Source organism: Lycium ferocissimum, chromosome 7 (genome assembly GCF_029784015.1).
Source record: "Lycium ferocissimum isolate CSIRO_LF1 chromosome 7, AGI_CSIRO_Lferr_CH_V1, whole genome shotgun sequence".
NCBI lineage: Eukaryota > Viridiplantae > Streptophyta > Magnoliopsida > Solanales > Solanaceae > Lycium > Lycium ferocissimum.
In genome coordinates, this window is record NC_081348.1 from 48,111,422 (window position 1) to 48,133,424 (window position 22,003).

The window sequence follows — 22,003 nt, forward strand, 5'->3', positions numbered from 1 at the left end:
GTTGCCAGTTTGGGGGCAAATTATGTTTTAAGCTTTTCTGGTTTAACTGTATTTCACCATGTCATCATTCGCCTTCGTTTTTCGGTTTCCACCTGGTATTCGGATTCAACGACTGCATCCCAGAACTCTAATTCAAAACCTCTAATTAAGAATGAAGCAATACTTACCATCCTACCACCACCTTTAAAATTTAAGGGGCCGTTTGGTTTGAAGACAACTAATGCTGGGATTAGTTATCCTGGTATTATTTTCTATCTACTGTTTGGTATGTTGTATTAGAAATAACATGCATTGCTTAATTTTTAAGAGGAAGTTGTTTGTTTACAAAAATACCCTCCACCCTATTTAGCCTAAAATGCCTAAAATTTCCCCTCAGGGCTATTTTAGTCAATTTCCCTATTCTATGTGAGATAAGTTATCCCAGAATTATTATTCCACCCTCTGATGGGTATAAGTTATCCCGGTACTATTTTTAATGCTGGGATAACTTATCCTAGGATTAGCAACCAAACAAGTGATGTGTAACTAAATTTTTATCCCAGAACTATTTTTGCTTACACTTCATACCAAACGTTCCCTTAGGGTGTCATGTTATCATTCAGATGAAGTATTGATATCAAAACTTGCCTCGTGACTATTTTCTTCTTTTTTTCCCTTTTTTGATCTTAATCACCAGCCGAGAGTAAAAACTTACACGCACTTGGGGTCGCTTGTGATATGGTATATTAGTAATGTATTAGTCGCACTAGACTTAAATTTGCAACCAAATATTGTACAAAAATTCAATACCAGTGTTATTTTAACTAATACATCCTACTAAACAACCCCTTAATGTTTACACTAAATCATTCTAATTTACCATAATTATAAGGTGAAAATATATATTAAGTACTTTAACTATGGTCCAACAATAATAATAGTGTAGGTGTATACGTTTTTACTCTTAAAAAGTTGGCATTAGAAAAATCAAAAGCTTTGCTCGCAAAACATATTATTGAGTCCACTAACACAAGTAAAATCCAAGCACTGGTCAAGGGATTTCAAAGAATATATGAGGTTCTAAATTCAAATAACATTTGTAGTTACTTTGCTATAACAAAAATACCATCACTAAAATAATTTATAACCCAAATTAACATCAAATACTTTCATATAAAATGCAAGAAAGTATTTCTTTTTGGCACAATTTTGATTATTTCCTGTCCAACCCCATAGTGTCAAACACAAGCCAATATGACATAAATTTCAAGTTGGTATTTCATTCAATGAACTTCCTCCCAAAACTACAGCAAATATTTAAAAGAAAGCCAGCATGGCCGATTAGCAAAACGATTATTGAAAGATTGATAACAAGAACTTCTGTCTCATCCAAATAAACTCCATTAGTGAGAACTTATTCATCAACCGGCCGCTGTCCCAAAACTGAAATATCCTCATAACGCTTCTGTATTCCGCAAAAAAACTCCAAGTTAGAAATGGATGATATCCCAATAACCAACCAAAAGAGTTACTATTGAGAACTAAGAGCCTGTTTGGATGTGCTTAAAAAAAGCAGCTTATAAGCTGAAAACAGTTTATAAGCCAAAAAACAAAAACAAAAAAATTGAGGTAGCCCAACTTATTTTTTTGGCTTATGCCAAACGGGCCCAATTATTTTTTTGGGCTTATTTTAAGCACAAAATGGCTTATAAGTCGAACCAAACACTCAAAAAGTGAAAACAAACTTATAAATTGTTTTCAGCAACTTATAAGCCAATCCAAACGGGCTCTAAATATGAGCATGGGATCAGAAATATCCAGAATATAACAGCGAGATGTACCAAGCACTTCTAAAAGATATTCATATCAATTGAGCTAATACAGATACACATAAGAAAGACCTACTTCAGATAAGAATTGGCTTAAGCATACCTTGTACTGCTTAACATTCATTGTTCAATTTGGTTTACTATCGTAATGTTTTGGCAGAACCAAAGTTCGCTCTTCAAGGTTGATTCGGTATTTTGACTTTTAGGTCATACTTCTCTTGATAACCGAGAAATCCTCGAACGCTAGTAGCACACAATTCGAAACCCAATGGATAATGCACCCGCCCACCATCCTTCCCCACTTAAATACTAGGCTTTTGTCTATGACGGGGTTAGAACCTACGACGTACCTCTAATCCACACATCACAAGTTGCACTCTTACCACTAGACCAAATTCCAAGGAACTTTTAGGTCATACTTCGGTTCACCAGTCTTCCACTATATTAAGAGAGAAAATAATGCAATTACTGACCGATTACACTGAAGCAAAATCAAAGCAGACGTTCAACATTCGACAACTTCATAAGCAGAGTTTTGGCAGGAAAGTTATCCTGGCTTTCCTGTTTCATCCTACGGGTCTGCTTCTACACATCATTTATCATTTCTGCCACAAGGTACAAAACTTCAAACTCGTACTTCTTGAAGACTTCTCCTTAGTTTAAATCTAACCACGAAGTCAGATGCCAACTCTTCAAGTCCCTAATAACCACAAGACCACTGGCAAATTCCTTTTTTTCTGTCAAAATCCCAACTGGCGAAAAATGTGTCCTAAAAATGATGTCATTTTACAATAGAGGAATTTGGAGAAGAGAAAAGGACAAAGAGAAAAAGTATGTAAACAAGGTACTGGAACATAGAGACACCAAGGAGATGGGCTAGCGGTCGGAAAGCTAGATGACAAACATAGGACCAGGGGTTCAAATTCCAACCGAGCCGACACTAGGTAAACTCTTCACATCTGCCTAAACATTGAAAAGAAAAGTTAGAGGGTACTTACACTGGTAGGAGATAGCAAGTACGAATGTAAGAGTACAGATGCGTACAATATTGTCCGGGCACCAGTGTTATGCAAGAAAAAGAAGGAACCCGGAATATAGGCAAACGAGAGACAAACGAGAGAAAAGGTAAAGAAGAATCAGGTGAATAACTCTTGTAAACTGATGAAAAATAAAAGTTATAAAGGTGGACGAAGAGAAAAAAATCAAACGGGAGAGAGGGGAGGGAAAAATAGAAGAGGCAAAAGAAAGAAGGTAGTGACAGGAGGTACCAAAGGGCAAAATCAGAAGCGAAATGGAAAACAGATATAGTAAAGCTGAGATATTTAAACAAATACAAGACAATGGAAAACGAGGAGCTGAGTGTTGGAAGAACAAGGAGAAATGGAAAAAGTAGATAAAAGCCAAAGAATTAGTAACTATTTGTAAAATGCGAATAAAAGGATCAGGCTTGGGAGATAGAGAAAAACAACAGGCGAAGAGGGAGAGGGGAAGGAGAGCGATAAATATGCAGTAAATAGTAGATCGATCTCAGTGGAGGTTATGCATTCTTACAAGGTGAGTACACGGATATGAATCAAGAAGGGATGAAGTTGATTTTCCAAATCCAAACTTGGAAATGGCAAGAGAATCTGTTTCTCATGTGCAAAAAGGAATAACTTCAGAGGAGGCACGTCCACAGCTGTATCACGTGGTGAATGACTGTGAAGCTAAGGTGGTTGACTACTTGGGGAGAGGTGGACACTGGATTACTTGAAATTTATAAACCTTCAGAAGGACCATCTATGATTAGAAATGTGAGGAGGTCTCTTCGTAACCAGAAAAATAAAGATGCTCAATAGAGGATGGGGATGGAAATGGGATGGACTGAGAGGTCGGCAAAGTAGAAGTTGTCTAAGGTAAGATCCTACTACACAGTTATCTAAAGGTGTGATAAATGGGGGTGTAGAATGTACAAGATAGCAAAGCACTATAGTGAATACTCCATCTATCGCATTTTATATGAACTATTACAATAGGGGGAACTAATCCATCTAAGGCACTTAACCAATACAACATTCAAACTTCAGACATAATCATATGATAGTCTACAACACAACTCGCCCAAAAGAACTCAATGTTAGTTCCTTGAGATTCTTAATCAATCTACAGAACCCCATGATGGTTGCCAAATTCATCAACACAAAGTTTAAAATACCATCAACGAATTCTAAGGCTATTGCTTTTGGAAAAACCCATTCATTACTACCATCTTCCTTTCTTTAAAGAAACAAAGTCTATGAAAAAGATGCATCATAACAATGATAAAAGATGCATCATAACAATGATAACGGGCCCTAAAGCACAACATATTTTAAACAATCAGGAAACACCCTATGAAGAAATGGTCACGCCCTAGACATATATGCAAGTTTGCAACCTGATAAGACGTCCCAACTGCAACCTAATTCAGACACGTTTCTTAACAGCTTGTTTGGATAGTTATTAGCCATTGTATTGTATTTTTACTTCAAATACAATGTTTGATTTGATTGTTACTAAAATTTTAATGTATTGTATCAAATCCATTGTTATGCAATGATCAATTTGGTCATCTTATTTTTTCTCATTTCGCCTTTGCTTATTATTTAATAATGCTATCTTATCCTTCACCCTACCTTTTCAATATTAATTCGATCTCCTACCCTCTTTATAATATTGTAGGTTTATCCTTTGGATGTGTGACACTATGCAAGGATGGGAAACCATACACTATCCAAATATTATATTCATCAAAACAATACAGAACAATACAACAACAATAACAACATACCCCGTGAAATCCCACAAAATGGGGTCCGGGGAGGGTAGAATATACGCAGACCTTACCCTACCTGGGGAGGTAGGGAGGTTGTTTCCGGTAGACCCTCGGCACAAGAACAAGTAATTCAAAGCAGTATAAAAAGTCATGGCAAAATAATATAAAAGCATGATAGAGATGTCTGTAAAAGAAAAGGAGAAAAGGGGAAAAAAAAATACAATAATCAAAGTCCAAAAAACAACAAATAGTATCAGAATTCGAATGACAAGAGACTACAAGAATAATACTAAGCCTACGGCCTACTAGTATGGCACACTCTACTAACTACTAACCTTCTACCCTAATCTGTGTCCTCCATAACCTCCTATCTAAGGTCATGTCCTCGGTAAGTCCGACCTGCGGCATGTCCTGTCTAATCACCTCTCCCCAATACTTCTCCGGCCTACCTTTACCCCTCCTAAAACCATCCATAGCCAGTCTCACACCTCTAAACAATAGAATACAATATGAAATGATATGTAACAATCATCCAAAACAAGATGCAACTGCAAAGGAAAAAGATTATCCCTACTACAATACCATAGCAAAAGAACACAGGAAATCGAACACAACAACAACATACTCAGTGAAATCCCACAAAAGTGGGGTCTGGGAAGGGTAGAGTTTATGCAGACCTTACCCCTACCTTGGCAGGTAGAGAGGTTGTTTCCGATAGACCCTCAAGCACAAGAACCAACAATTCAAAGCATTATAAAAGGCATGATTGGCAATCAAACACAACATAAAACGATAAATAAGATGCATATTTATACAATCAAAATAAAGGGAAAGAAGTTTAGATAATTCAAACATACCCCAACATTGTTCTTCTCCCAGATCTTATGAACCCCATAATCCACAGCCTGCAAACCAACAAAACAACAACTAATAAAAACATCAAACTGGGTCACACCCATATGTGTTAATTATTTGGGAAATTTTCAAAAATATACAGCCCAACATAAAATATTACGCCACGTAGCCGAATATACAATATTATACAACATTATACCTGGGGGAAAGCATTATACATAATGCATCAACCTTGTACAAAATTGTATAATAGTGATATATAAAAGGTGTTTATATCCAAATATAGGCTAAACAAGGTAACAAAATCAAAATATGGGCCTACATGGCGTAAAAATTTTCTCCACATAGAGCGTAATATTTCCTAAGGACCCGTTTGGCCATGAAAATTCCATAAACAACACCTAAACCCCTCACTGTTTTCACTTTTTTTTCCACTTTCAGTACATTCAAACAACCAAATATTATTTACAAAAAACTATAACCAAACACAACTTCATCTTCAACTCCAACTTCAAATAATCCAAATAACAAGTGAAAAATATTTGGTTTCTATGGCCAAACGCCTACTTAATTAATTAAATCCATTAAACAACAACATATCAAGTATAATCCCACAAGTCAGGTATGGGGTACGTAGACCTTACCAGCAATTAAAAGCAGTATGAAAATAGAAATAACGAAAGCGAATAAGTCTATGATATTAAAGTGAACCAATATTTTTTCAGATCCAATAGAAATACAGAGAAAAAAAGACTGACCCGTTCACCGAGGAGAGCGCCAGCGATGACAAAGGTAACATAAACAGAGTTACGGCGCATAATTACTCTGTAAAATCCTTCAAGAACACCGCTTCTTCTAGCTGTTGTTTCCATTTTCTTGAATGTATAAAAGGTTTTGCTTAGATCTGCTACTTTTTTTTTTAAGAGAAATGCTTTTGGACTTGGTTTGTTCTGAAAACAAAGCTATTTTATTCACCCATGTGTATGTGTATTAACCTAGGTCGACCCGGTTTGGTATGTGGCTTGTGGACTGTGGTTACGTTAGGCCGGTTGACTTTTGGACCGCTGTTTCTGTTTTTGCTAAGGGTCCGTTTCGTTCGCCCTGAAAATTGTGAAAATTGGAGTTGTGTTTTGTCATGAATATAAGTTGGAATTGTTTTTTTAATCTTTGTGAGTGATTTGGTAACAATAATTTTTTGATGTTTTTCAAATTTTAGAATTTTTCGAAATTTTATATCAAATATGATTTTCAAAATTCAACTCCAAAAAAAAATAAAAAAAAATATTCATGCTCAACCGGACACTAAGAGAAGTCTTTTTGGTTTTGGCTATTTGTCGTTCCTATTTTCTCATTCTATTCTTTTGCAATATTATTATTTTTGTTTCCACCCAATGTTTCATATTCATAAATTCGAATTTGAGGTGAGTAATATCCATTTAAAGAGAAAGCGATCCTTATTTTTTTCTTTTTTTTTTTTTAATATTCATGTTCAAGTCTAAAAACTCTAATTAAGAATGAAAGGATTTTATTCGTCCTACGAAAATTCTTGATATTACAATATTACTATTTGTATCTTTGTAACCTAGGTCGTGTATTATCACCCCGTGTATTATTATTAACCTAGGTCGACCCAGTTTGGTTTGTGGCCGGTTGACTTTTGGACCGCTGCTTCTTTTTGCTAAGGGTTCGTTTGGCCATGAAAATTGTGAAATTTGAAGAAAAAAAGTATTTTTTGTTTTAAAGGAAAAAATGATATTTGAAAATTGGAGTTGTGTTTGGTCATGAATATAAATTGAAATTGTTTTTTAATCTTTGTGAGTAATTTGGAGTGAAAATGACTTTGGGTTTTTTAAATTCCGGAATTTCATGGCCAAACATGATTTCCGGAATTCAACTTCGAAAAAAAGTAAAAGATATTCATGGTCAAACGGTCACTAAGAAAAGTCTTTCTGATTTTGTTTTTGGCTATTTGTCATTCCTATTTTGCCTGCCTATTCTTTTGCAATATTAGTTTCTTTTTTCCCACCCAATGTTCCATATTCACATATGAGCGTCGATTAATTTAAATTCGCGCTGTATAAGACTCATTTAAGGGGAAAGCGCTCTTTATCATTACTTTTTTATATTCATGTCTCCAGTCTGAGAATTCTAATTAAGAATGAAAGGATCTTATTCACAGGGGGCGGATCTATGTAGGACCGTGGGAGTGCCACGCCACCCGGACCACTCGGTTGAAACTTTGTGTATATATGTATATATGTATAAGATATCTTAAAAATATAACTCGTGCCTCCCTGAGAACAAAGTCAAGCCGTGGTGCCAGTAGTTAAAAGCCATGTTTCCCTTCCCAGGGATGCCGGATCGAATCCCTGCTGCCACAATTTTAAAACATTTTTAGGAAACATATTCTGTTGCTGTATGCATGGTGTGTAACAAATCTTTACTTAATCTTCTTTTGTATCATTTTTCTTCATTTTTATTTTAAGCATAAAATATCAATAAATAGTTTTCTTCTTCCAACAGACCCTTCTCTTCTCCCAAATTTTCTCTTTCTTTTTTCGTCAAAATTTTAATAATCTTTCCCTGCTGCCCGAGCTTCTCTTCCGTTGTTGTTTCTTATATTTAATTTTTATTTAAATGATTTAATAAAATACAAGAGAAAAGGGTATGTTTAGTCTTGGTTCACGATAATTTAGAAAAGAAATCTTCTTTATGTTATAGGAGTAATCAATTATGCTTGTAAACTTGAGTTGATCAATATAATACTTTGAATAATATTGGCTATGTAAATCGAAAAGATAAATAACTCAAACCGAAACCCATAGTTGATCCAACCTATCTAATGTTTACTCTATTTGGACCATGTAAATTGCAATACGTCTACTTTTATGGCAGAGTGGCACCCAGAACCTCTAAATCCTAGATCCGCCTCTGCTTATTCATCATACCACAACCTTTGATGGTCCAATATTAATATCTGCATCTTTATAAATCAAAGTCTATGGAAATTAGTCATGTAATTAATATAGTGACTTTAAAAAAAAAATCCAAACGAATGAAGTGGACATTAATTCAGACCTTTAATTTGGGACCATATTGCTTCTTTGGCAAAATAGAAAAGTACAAACAAATTCACCTCTAAACTTTGTAAAATGAATTTTCTATCTCTTCAATTAAACTTTGTTTTGAAAATGAGCTTGTTGTTATCAGACCTATCATATATGTTTTCATTTTGATTTCTAATAGAACTCCAGCTGACATATTTTATTTATGTTCATCATTTCAAATTGTCTAATAAGATGTGTAGAAAAAAGTTCAAATCAATCTTAAACTTTGCAAAATTATTCATAGATATCCCTCGTATTTTTTTTTTTTTTTATCTTTATTTAAAAAGGAAACCACCACCGTCGTAGTTGGTGAGCAAAAAATGCCCAATCACCCCAAGCGGACATAGCAAGTTGGACATGCTATCACTCTCATTTTTCTAAGATCATGTTTAACTAAGTCCTAGAACAAGCTGATATCATCAATTCCATGGGCAAAAAAAGCCTTCAGCTTGCATTAGCCATAGAAAAGTTTGCACACCAAGTAAAGATAACAATCGTGCTTAACCCAATGTGTTGTTTTTGCTAATATTGGTCTGTTTGATGTCAGAAATTCATATCAATTGAGAGGTCTATCTTTGTTGGGAGTCCGGAACCAAAATGACCCATTAAAAGACCAAGTGAACCAAAATACCTCAAAAAAAATTATAGGTACAAAAGTACCTTTAACGCAGTAAGATACTGCGTTAAAAGACTTAACCATAACGACACGGTTAAGTCCTTTAACGCAGTATTTTACTGCGCTAAAGGATATTTGCCTCTCTCCTTTAGCGCAGTTAAATACTGCGCTATAGGAACCAAAATAAAACCCCATCGGGTTCCACCATTGGTCCCCTTCAGCGGCCAAAAAAAAATTCAAAAACGCCATTAGAGGCATTTTTAAGGTGGTCCCCACTTCATAAAACGTCTTTTTCTATTAATTTTTGTCGGGAAAGTTTAGATTCTCGGTATATTCAAGTCAAGGAGCAAGATTCTAAGCTCGAATTTTGAAAAACAGCGGCGTACAACTCGATTAAAACAACCCTACAACAATCTTCGATTAAGGTTTTCTACTATGAACTTTTGTTATTATTTTGTTAAATACATTATATTCTAAGCATGTTTAACATTTAATCGTCGTGAATTTCGAAAAAAAATCAATTTTTTTTTGTTGATCGGGCTGGGCAGTAGCGTTTCGCTACTGTTCCCGATTTATTTATTTTTTGGCTAATTTATTATTTGTTATATGTTTATGAATTGTTAATTTGTTAAATGTTTATGAATTGTTAATTTGTTATATGTTTATGTATTGTTAATTTGTTATATGCTTATGAATTGTTAATTTGTTAATTGTTTATGAATTGTTAATTTGTTAATTGTTTATGAATTGTTTAATATAGTAATGCATTATTATTTGTAAAATATGCCATTACTAATTAATTATTTGTTAATTGTTGATTATGAATTGATATTTTGTTAATTATTTATGAATTATTATTTTGTTAATTGATTATGAATTGTTAAATCTATATTATTTTAAAAGCATGAATATATATGTTAGTTATTCTATTCTATGTCAACTAGGTAACATATTAAAACAAAAAAGATTAACTACTAAACCTAAATTTGAGAGAACTCGATGAAGTCAGGTGGTTAAGAACACGATATTTGGATAATTCTGTTCTATGTCAACTAGGTAACATACAAAATAAATAAATAAATAAATAAAAGATTATCTACTAAACTTAAAAAAGAATAGTTAAAGTTCTTCTTTTAATATATATGTTCACAGAAATAAAAATTGTTATGAATTTCATAAATAGATACGTTAACGATAAAATGCAAAGTTTCTAGAAAAATATGTGGTCGACGAATATACTCTTTTAGTCGAATTTTATCATATTTGTGTTGGTTATTTTGGTCAACTAAAAATATATCACATATTCAAAATAGAGTTCTAAGAAAATACTACTGCTGAATTCCGATTCCCAAACTAGTTAACTTAAAAGTCTTTGCCATCACATAATTCAAAACCCCGTGTTCTTACTATCACATACAGTATTAAATTTACTGCACATTTAATATGACGAAAGTTATTTTGAGAAATAATTATTTTCTTCCAATATTTGGTTAGAGAGTGAAAATAATTTTTGGAAAAGACTATCTACTAAAAATTGATAACAAAATTACCAAATCAAATATTCAAGATAATAATTAGATATTCGTCAATAGTTACAAAAAATATAGGCTATTAGTTAATTATGCAATATTTAATTTTTATACATTCAAAATAAATATTTTATTCAAGATAATAATTAGATATTATTTTTTCAAGTTGCTTATCAATAGTTACAAAAAATATAGTAATCTCCTATTATTTTGTTAATTATGGCATTGTTACGTTATTTATTTCCCCCCCCCCCCCCCCCCCCCCCCCCCCCCCAGAGAGAGAGAGAGAGAGAGAGAGAAATTGTTTGTCCCATGTTAATTATTCACAAGATATAATACAACATAATTTACATATTCACCCTATAAATGATTAATCTCTCTCTCTCTCTCTCTCTCTCTCTCTCTCTCTCTCTCTCTCTCTCTCTCTCTCTCTCTCTCTTCAGAGATCCGAATGTTCACTCGGAAGCGCCAATGATCACCCGTGGAGGTGCTTATTCACCGGAGGCCCGATGATAGATCGGAGATTGTTTTGCAAGACAATCATATGTCGAAGTTAGTACGGGTGACGGTGCTATAGGGATATCGACTGAGCTCCCGTCCCCATATCTTTGTAGAGAGCGTAGGCACTTTTACGTGAGCGCCCCCCACACCTCCGCGTCTTAGAGATATTGTTTCGGGGCAGTATCTATCGTTGCGTGTCCATTGGTCGGGTAGAGCATGATTGGGCGCTCATTACAACCATGGTTGAGCGGTGGAGGCCGGAGACACACACACACACTTCGCCTTAATAATGAGGCCTCGATAACACTAATCGGATGTGGAGGTCTTGTTTGGATTGCGGGTAGATGGAGAGCCATTATACACTCGGTACGAGCCTCATTAACAATGGGACATGGGTAAGTTGACTAGGTTAACCCACTTCGTGCACGGTGCCGTGGCCCGGATCTCGGGACAAATCGGGTGCGGATGTTAATTGCACTGCCTTATTGCTGGCGAGCATCACACGGGAGGATGACGCTCGGCGGGACATTGTTGATCTTCGTACTCGTTTGTACTGCTTATTATATTCGGGGCATCTTGTTCACGAACATATCGAGTGCCTATGTCGGCTTATAATATTTGGCGCTTCTTGGAGCATACGGATCGACTTGCCCCGAGAGACTACGGTAGGCGGTGTTGTTTTGGCGTACCTGCGAGATGCCTATCTGCGAACGTCCCCATTGGCCCATGTCAATGATATGTGTGGATTTTTTGCTCTTCTCCAGGTAATATTTTAAGTGTGCGTTCCTTTAATGTAAACAAAAATCTTGAAACGATGACTAAAAATAGTATTTTCTAATATCGCTTACAGTTATGGGCGTGGGAGAGGATGCTGGCTTTTCAGCCCGTACCTAGGCATTACCTCGATATTGAATGCCCTATGCGAGAAGGTGGACGGCAGGTTTTGACCGTGATGTGGACTCTTCCATTCCGGGACCAACTTGAACACATGACGGACGATGCGGTAAAACTATTTAACTTTATATTATTAATTTAATTAAACGTCTTTTTTACTTGGTGATCACTAATTTGTATTTATATTTTATGCAGCTATTTATATGGACGCGGTACGCTGCTATATTGGATGGGTTCGGCCTTTTGGGGAAGCGGGTCGGCGGCGGGGCGGTGTGGAGGTCGCGGTGTCCATTGATACATCTAGACATCGTTGACGACCACATGCCCCAATGCGTCTTACGACAGTTTAGGCATACACAGCACTCGCGGGGCAGTACGAGGCGTTGGTAAGTTTATCGTATTTAGATTTATTTAATTGTATTAATTGCAACTTTTTAAAAATAACTTTTTTTTACTGTTGAACACAAATGCAGCTGGTAGCCGTACAACGATTACGCATATTGGGGTTAGAGCATATGTCTTGCGGGGCTTGCGGCGGAGATGGTACGAATTTTTTAGGATGGTATCCGGCAGGCAGGAGAGTTTAGGCGCATGAATGATCCTGTTCCAGAGGCTGAGTATCAGGCGGCGTCAGGAGGAGGACGTGGTGCTGCCGGAGGAAGACGCGGTGCTAGTAGAGGACGCGGTGCTGCTAGAGGACCTGTGGTGGAGGACACCATTTAGTAGATGAGGCAGATGAGGCCGCTCCCATTCCAGAGGTTGTTCCTTTTCTATTCCATCCGCAGCCGTTCCAGGCTAGTGGCGCGACTCAGTTGGACAGTCACCTACGTTTACTCCGGCGCTTCTACTTATTGAGATACATGGGTCTTCATCTCAACCGAACCAGAATGCGTATATGGAGGAGCGTGATGACTTCGATTGGGCGGCGTTACGCGCGTCATTAGGTGATGAGCGGCCTGTGAGGAATTTAGACGGACCCAAGATTCTTGACTTCGATGACTTTTTAATCCCGGTTAGTATTTAAAATACTTATTTGATCATTTAAATTACTTATTTTAAATATATATGTTACTTATTGTTTCGTAATTTTTTATATTTTAAGATTCGGTGGGTCCACCAGAGCGACCCACTCAGGCGTTTTCTCATAGGCTGTCGGCGGTGTCTTCCCACGTGTATGTTGTCGAGCCACAGGTAAGCTTTTTATTAAAATTAATTTTATTCAATATAAGGTGAATATTTAAAATACATATTTGATTATTTAAAGTACTTATTTTAAATATATATGTTACTTATTATTTCGTAATTTTTCATATTTTAGGATTCGGCACCAGTGGGTCCACAAGAGCGACCCACTCAGGAGCCTACTCATGAGCCTGCCGAGCCGAGGAGGTGTCTTCTCGTGAGACTATTGAGGCACGTAAGAAGTTTTTTTTACTTAAAATCAATTTTATTCAATATAAGGTGAATATTTATTTAATTTTTATAACCTTTATTTGGACCTCGGACAACATCTCGTCCAGGAGATTACACCAGACCCATCTCAGGAGCTTACAGACCCATCTCAGGAGCCTACTCAAGCACCCGTCGATACACAGGTTTGATTATTCAACAAACTTTAATGTATTCAATATATATAAGAAATGGTACTAATTATTATATATTTTTCAGGTTCATCCTTCGGCGCCTGCGGTGGCAACTCCTGACGAGGAAGAGGTCGAATTTCCAGACCCAGCTCAGCCTGAGATTCTGAGGGTGCCAGCGGGACTAGATCCCAAGAAGAAGCACGTTACGCAGAAGGGCACAAGGGCGAGGGATGATCATAGCTTAGAGCGCCCCGTTATTAAGAGGAAAAAGGGGGGATGGAGATGAAGGCGATGGCAGTGGGGATGGTATGAGCCTTAGGCCTAAGGATAGTCTCCGGCATACCACATGTGGGACCCACTAGTATATACAATAATCTTGTACAATTTAAGTAAATATTATATATTTAAAGCGTTTCTATTTATATTTATAAATATTATCTTAGTCTTTATTATTGTTTATAGAGTGTCAAATCCTAAATTGATAATTAAAAAAAGTGACACATTCGAAATAAAGTTAAGCATTATTTTAAAAATAACACGAAACCCTAAAACATAAATAACGTAAAGCTAAGGACTACAAGTCTTCAAACAAAAATGGACTTCGAGCACTTTTCAACCACTAAAACGACAATTCGAATTTTTGCGTATCCTTGATGTATTGAGACTACCTTATTAATCGCACAAAAATAAGTAGGGTTCTATATAAAATATTGAAGTTCCGGAGTCTTAAAGCATGATTAATATACGGCTAAAAGTATGTAAAAAAGTGTGAAAATGTAAAACAAAGAGCGATTCAGGAAAATAAAATGGTCCTATAGCGCAGTATTTTACTGCGCTAATGGGGAGAGTCAAAATCCTTTAGCGCAGTAAAATACTGCGTTAAAGGTACTCCTTTTTTTTTCCTAGGGTATTTTGGTTCACTTGGTCTTTTATTGGGTTATTTTGGTTCTGGACTCCTTTGTTGGTATCTTGTGATAGTAAGTATCGATCGATTCTTAATTAGAGGTGTTCATTTCGAGCCCTACAAATGGAGCCGCATTTGGTAGTTAATGTTTTGTACTCGAAGTGAGACTTCTCAATGCAAATTCACATTAATTAAAGGGAAAAGGGTCAAAAATACCCCTCTACTTTGGAAAAAGGGCTAAAAATATCCTCTGAACTTATTTTGGGTCAAAAATACTCCTCTCATCCTTAAAGTTTTCAAATATACCCCTGTCTTGATGGAAATTATCCCCCAAAATAACGAAATCATTTTTAAACCGCTCCATTATTTAAACCCAACCCAACTAAATAATAACCCACAAGATCCTTATTCCCCAATTCCCCTCAAACTTCAAACCTACATATTGGGAGAATAAGGGGATGCGTTATTATTTAGTTGGTCGGTTTAAATGATGGAGCGGTTTAAAAAATGATTTTTGCGTTATTTTGGGGGATAATTTCAAGATGTGGGCATATTCGAAAACCAAGGATGAGAGGTATACATTTTGACTCCAAAAATAAGTTTGGCGATATTTTAAAGCCTTTTTCCAACGTAGGGTAAACATTTTTGACCCTTTTCCCTTAATCAAACCTCAGCACATGCAGTGAACACCGAACGAAAAACAAAATGCATTTATAAAAGACGAGCACATATACCAAATTCTCTTGAATTGTGCGAAGTTTTGAGCTAGCCGATAATTGTACTGTAAAGTCATTTAGCACCTTTAAACAGGGCGAAGTGCACCGACAATCATTTTTTGGGCCATTGTGTATGCTTTAACCAGAGCTTGCAAATTATTTAAAGTTTAGCTATTACTTAAAAAAGAGCACTACCCCCTTCTCCTGAACTTCTTATTCTCCTTGTCGCTCACTACCTGTTTTTTTTTTTTCTCCTACTTGCTTCTTTGTAATATCCAGATAAATGAGAATTTTCATTTTGCTATTAAGCATGACTCTAAAATTATATAAGCCTTGTCTCCTTATTTTTGTCGTAATACTAATTAAAGTTTAAACTACATAATTCAAACTTACTAACACATAATCCAGAAGTTTGTATGTGGAATTTTAAACTTAAGGACACAATTTCATTAACATGGTTATCGCTTTAGTCATTCAAGTTTCAGAAGACTACATCAAATTGATCACTATTGTTACTTCTTTTTATTTTTTATTACTTAAAGTTGGAACCATGATAGTTAAACTTCAAGACGCAAATTTAAATTTTGAATTATATAGTTAAAACTTAAGGATATACTATTGCTGAAGTTTAAACTGAAGAAGGTTGAACCAAGACACTGTAGTTTGAATTAAAAAAATCTGAAACTTAAGGACACGGTGTCTTGAAGTTTAATTAATTATCAATTTTTAACATATTTGCAAATCTTGTCTAGTACTTAAATAACGGTTCGAAAAGCGGCTACCTGGTGCCATTTCAACATCTAAAAACATGAATGACATAAAACAACTTTTTAAGCGAATTTCCCTTCATACGGATTGGTCTTTAATTTTTGTCCCTCAAATTGCTGGTCTTTAATTTTTACTCCTCCTTCTCATTTAATGAAAATTATGGATCAAAGTATTCTTATTCGCTGGTCTATGAAATCAGAGATTCTGGGTTTGATCCCCAACAGAGTCGGAAAAAAAATTCGCAAGGCAAAGTCTCATCGAACCTTGTCTTGTTCGGCATAAATTGTGTAGTGACTAATTCGCTCGGCATAAGATTATAGAAATTTTGCCTTGTTCGGCATAAGTTCTGTCTCGTCTGACATAAGCTCCTTAGAAATGAAATTATGCCACATAACTTAATTTCTACAGAATTTATCTTTGGACTTTGCCTTGTGAAATTAGGTCATAGATAAAGGTAAGCCGGATTTTTTTTGTTTTTTTGTTTTTTTCGATATCACTTTTTTGTTACTTAAATTGCCGAAGGGAAAAAAATTAAAGACCATCGATTTTAGGGACAAAGATTAAAGGGCAATTCTCAGGAGTGCCCGTATTTTAGGGTGGTCTTTAATTTTTGCCCTTCGCCTAATGTCATGAGGTTTAGGGTTCGAACTCCGGCTTAGTCAAAAAAAAAATTGCAAAGCAGAGTTTTGTAGCAAAGTTAGGCCTATTCGGGCAAAAATTAATCCTCGGGTAGAGTTTTGCAAGCCATCAGGCATAGTTTGCCTTGGGCGTAAGGCGAGCTATGCCTGGGTGCCCTGTAATCTAAATCCTGCGCTTGCGATTTTTTATTTTTCTAATTTTTGTACGGCGGGAGTTGACCAGAACCACTGATTTTTTAACAAAGAAATAAAGCTAAGATTTAATTTGAGGAGACGAAAAATTAAAGAGTAGTGCTTTTGAAGGGAAATCCGCACAAAAAAAAAAAAAACAAAAAACAAAAGTTAAAGACCATCCCAAGGTAGGACACTCGTGCGAATAGCCCGAAATAAAAAAGCCCAGATTATCTAAATCAATCTTTCCAAGCCCAATATCCACATTGTAGCCCTATTTGTATAAGTTAACTAATCTGACCCAACTCTCCGTCACTCATACGGCTGCTCACAAACCCTAATTAGGGTTTTCTCATACAGGTATACCTCTTCTTCTCCATCTCTATCACCATTTCTAGGGTTTTGAACTTGGATCTACAGATTAACAGTGTTAAGGTTTTGTTTGGTTGTTTTTTTTTTTTTTCTTTTATGTTATTTGATTGACAGAAGTGAATTTTTGAAGTTAACAAAGAGAAGTATTTGAGCCATGAGGTATGTTAAAAGCTTCAAACTTCATTTTCTTACATGTTTTATGTATGCTTTTTTATTGTTTTGTTATTAATTAATCTGGTAATAGGTGTATGTTTCTGTATGTTATGATTTTGTTGATATGATAAATGTTTCGCTTCTCGAGAGTCAATTTGACTAATATTTAGAGCTAAATTGAATTAGATTAATTTAATATTTTAAAGTTAAAATTTAGATGTCCAAAAACTGCATGAGAAAGTACTATAAGTTGCAATTCTTCTCGTATTAATGTAATGATGGGAAAATGCACCTAAAATTGTTGGTCAACGTCCACGTAGTTTGAACGTGACAAGTCAAAGTAAACAGAGGGAGTAATTCTTATGAATATTTGGCATTATTTTGGTCACCTCTTGATTGAAGTTTGATGATTTTTTTTTTTTGCGGGCTGTGTAAATATGTCAAGTTAACACTTTTTTGATTGAGCACCGGGTGTCCGAGTCTCTTTGAGCCCCGACTAATCCCGGGGGTGCACAGGCCCTCGGCAAGGAGTTTCCTGCAAGTGCACCACGGGTAATTCAAGGTTTCCCCAGTCCGATGGCCCTCAGAAATTGTTTGCACCCAGCGGGTTTCGAACTTGAGACCTTGAAAGGGAGCACCCCAAGGCTCAAGTTAACACTTTTTTGTGTGTCGAACTAAAGAAAAATTCATTTTTTTAAACTTCATATGAGTGTTATTGTGAGGACATTTCACTTAATGTGAAAAGTGAAAACAATGTAAGATTTTATAGTTAGCAGTTTCAGAAATAAGAATGTAGATTTTTGGATTTTGGGTTTGCTAAGGAAAGTTATTGCAAATAGCGTTTTGTTGCTTTTGCAGTTTGAAATGTTTGGCTGAGATATTGGAGCGGAATCTTTCTTTCTTTTGCTCCTTTTAGTATGTAAATTTGTTGGGTACTTAATATATTGTACTGTAGTTAAGAACATTATTATTACTGTTTCTTGTTTTTCTTGTTGAATATTTGCATTAAATTGATTTGAACTTTTCTACAGTAAGCTACAGAGCGAGGCCGTCAGAGAAGCCATCTCTGCAATTAAGAATGATTCAGCTGAGAAGAAGAGAAAGTTCTCTGAGACTATTGAGCTCCAGATTGGGCTTAAGAACTATGATCCCCAAAAGGACAAGCGTTTCAGTGGATCCGTGAGGTTGCCTCACATTCCACGACCTAAGATGAAGATTTGCATGCTTGGAGATGCTCAGCACGTCGAGGAGGTAATCATTCTTTCCATACTAATCGTTATCACTAGCTGACTGGATTTGCTTCTTATTAACCACACATACAGTATTTGGGAAGTGCATATGCAACTGATGAACGGATTTCCATTGCCGCCCTTATGTATTTGTGTCATGGTTGTTTCTAATTGAGTCTTCATACTTTGTAAAATACATTTATCAACTGCTGGAATATGTGTGAGGTGTTATTGCGATGGGCGCAATGATGTTACATGATTATTATTGTATAATAGTTAAAGAACAGATGGTAGAGTGGCATCACATACAAAATATGGCTGTAACGGGTTGGGATATTTTTCTAGCTTTATTTTGTTAGCTTGGTACTGTAGTTTCTACTTTTTCTTGATTTAATTGTGTCACATCTCAATGTTATGTTAACTTGGCTGAAAGATGCAGTGGTATAAGAAGTCCCATTAGTTTAGCTTCATGATATTTACTTTATATTTTTCCATTGATGGTAAATTTTGTGGTTACTAATGATATAAAATTTAGAAGCTACTCTTAGGTGAATTGTTCCTGAATCTTTAGTTTCCATGGTGATAATCAGAACTTGGCACATGTTTTTGCAGGCTGAAAAAATCGGTTTGGAGTACATGGATGTTGAAAGCCTCAAGAAGCTTAACAAGAACAAGAAGTTAGTTAAGAAGCTTGCAAAGAAGTACCATGCTTTCTTGGCTTCAGAATCTGTCATCAAGCAGATTCCTCGTCTCTTGGGTCCTGGTCTGAACAAGGCAGGCAAGTTTAATAGATATTTTAATAATACCTCTCTGAAATTTGTTCTTGCTTGAAGTGGTTTAACCTGTTTAAGATCATCTTTTAACTGGCTCTATTGAATTGTAAATGTAGGTAAGTTTCCCACTCTCGTTACCCACCAGGAGTCGCTTGAGTCTAAGGTGAACGAGACCAAGGCTACCATCAAGTTTCAGTTGAAGAAGGTGCTTTGCATGGGTGTTGCTGTTGGAAATTGTGATATGGAGGAGAAACAAATCTTCCAGAACGTGCAAATGAGTGTTAACTTCTTAGTGTCGTTGCTAAAGAAGAACTGGCAGAACGTAAGTCCATCTAGCATCCCAGTTAGGCATCTACAGTTAACTTTGAATTATTGTTCAAGACCGAAAACATTGTTTTCTTTTATTAATCTGGATTAAATTGTTGCAGGTAAGATGCTTGTACTTGAAGAGCACCATGGGGAAGACTCAACGTGTCTTTTAAGATCATTTGTCTCTTTTTTGGAGCTTTTCGTGCATTCTGCTTGTAAGAGCTACTGATAAAATTTTTGGATAGTCATCATCCTTCATTATGTTTTGAATGTTATATCATTATAGGGATCATTTTGCTGAGACATTTTCTTTTTCAAGCGGTATTAGCTCTGTTCTTTGTTCTCTTATTTATCGGTGACAATTTCTTTTGCATGATATTCTGTATTCAGTATTCAATACTATTCACTATGTTTAGTAGTTGTATTTCACTTGGTCAGATATTTTACCCCTCCCCTGTGCACTAATCCGAATTTTTGAATTTGATTTATCTTTATGGAAGCCAATTAGCAGAGCTAGTGCGTCAAATAAAATACTGGCCTCGAATGCTGGCCAAATTTTTGATAAGCGATTCTCCATGCCTTTCAAATATCATTTTGACTATGGTACTACTCCTATGTCCTATAACTTATCTTCGTCACGAAAGTGTTTTTCTTTAATATTGTTCTAAAGAAGTTTAACAAACCCTAATTATGGCTCGTAATCTTCCTCTTAAAGTGTCATACCTATAATTTGTAAATTGTTCAGCACTTTGAGGTTCAGCTATAGTGATGAATATATTTTGACGCAAAACTTCTCCAATGTACCAAAAGTCCAAGTTCATACTTGATTATACTAACAAGAAGCATCTACTCTATGTTTTTTTTTAAAATTAACAGGTTTATTGTTGAAGTTCCTGTGAACAACTAGCAGAGCAAAAGAATTTAGCATGATTGAAACCAAGATGGCTGTGTAGAGCAAAAGAAATTTAGCTTTCAATGAATATTTAGCCGTGATTGCCGTAGTTTTTTCGTTTACGAAAGTGTTAATGATTCGGTTCGGTTAGTTATTCAAAATTAATTACACTCCACATATGAAGTTTTTGGTCCCCTAGCTGCACCCAGCATTAGCTTAGGTTTAAGATCAATTCAGAGTCTTATATTCTAGACCCCTATTCGAACCAAAAATTGGTTAACGAACTCTTTTGGAAATAGCGAGGTATCAAAGTCTTTTATAGTTAATTATAATAGTAGTATTAGAACATGATTTTTACATATTTGATTTCGAGAATTGAATCGTAAAATAGCTGCTACACCAAAACTAGGTGCAAAGAACCGACCAGCCTGATCTAGCGGATAAATCATAAATACAGAAACAAAAACAACAATTGGACCAGAGAATGCGATTGCATTATAAGGTCTCAATTAAATAGATCGAGCAAGCTCGAATTAACGTGATCTCGATTCAATGAGGAAGTGGTCTCTCTTTAGGATCTACTCCAGTGTTTAGAAATTGATTAATTGGTAAAGATACTTGTACTTGATGCCCCGCCCAAGAGAGAGACCCAAGTCCTAGTAGCCCTGCTATTAGATCCTTAAACCACCAACTTTCTGTAGTAGTTACTACTATAAAGTACCATTCTTCTAATAATATTATCTTCTAAGATCAACTTATTAGTTTTGAATTCTCAAAAGTTCAAAGGGCAGATCCGTGTACAAAGCATCTCAAATATATGCAAATTGAGAGAAAGGTTGCAACTCCAAGGAAGTGTGATGTAGGTAGTTTATCTTAATGTAAGCATTAGTTGTTGATTTTACGATTTGAACTTATAATTTATAGATCACGCAAAAATAATTCATAGTTGCTCCATGATTTCTTCGAGCACATGCCTTGTGGATTATATAGAAACAACTTTATTGACCAAAACTCTCTTTTGACTTACTCAAGAGCATAAAGGGCCGTAAGAATAACACCCCGCCACCACCCCACCCCCCCCCGGCCCTCTTTTTTTTACACATATTTGGTTACGAAAATTTTCTTTTAGACCCTTACAAACTACACCAAGTTTCTGCAATAGTTAGTATGGGATGACATTCGTTCCTTTTTTATTTTTTATTTTTTTATAGTAATATCAACTAAGATCAAGCTATTAGTTTAGAATATTCAAGGGCATAAAAGGAAGTCGGTACACAAAGCATTTCTGTTCACATAAGGTTCAGAAAAAGCCGCATCTCAAGAGAGTGTGAGGTAGTTTATTCCGACTGTAATATCATGACTGATTCTACAACTTGGATTTGTGACCTAAG

At 35.7% G+C, this 22,003-nt stretch overlaps 2 protein-coding genes across 2 annotated transcripts; one reads left to right on the plus strand and one right to left on the minus strand.

Moving 5' to 3' along the window:
* Positions 1 to 1,132: 1,132 nt before the first annotated feature.
* On the minus strand, positions 1,133 to 6,402 carry LOC132065465 (cytochrome b-c1 complex subunit 9-like). Its single transcript, XM_059458879.1, has 3 exons — positions 6,216 to 6,402; positions 5,460 to 5,507; positions 1,133 to 1,444 (listed from the first exon to the last, which is right to left on the minus strand). Exons 1-3 carry the CDS (start codon positions 6,327 to 6,329, stop codon positions 1,394 to 1,396), a joined length of 213 nt encoding a protein of 70 aa, XP_059314862.1. The 5' UTR covers positions 6,330 to 6,402; the 3' UTR covers positions 1,133 to 1,393.
* Positions 6,403 to 17,132: 10,730 nt separating this feature from the next.
* On the plus strand, positions 17,133 to 20,159 carry LOC132065466 (large ribosomal subunit protein uL1z). Its single transcript, XM_059458880.1, has 6 exons — positions 17,133 to 17,244; positions 17,371 to 17,415; positions 18,441 to 18,660; positions 19,251 to 19,416; positions 19,528 to 19,733; positions 19,840 to 20,159. The coding sequence occupies exons 2-6, from the start codon at positions 17,411 to 17,413 to the stop codon at positions 19,891 to 19,893; spliced, it is 651 nt and encodes a 216-aa protein (XP_059314863.1). The 5' UTR covers positions 17,133 to 17,244; positions 17,371 to 17,410; the 3' UTR covers positions 19,894 to 20,159.
* Positions 20,160 to 22,003: the final 1,844 nt, after the last annotated feature.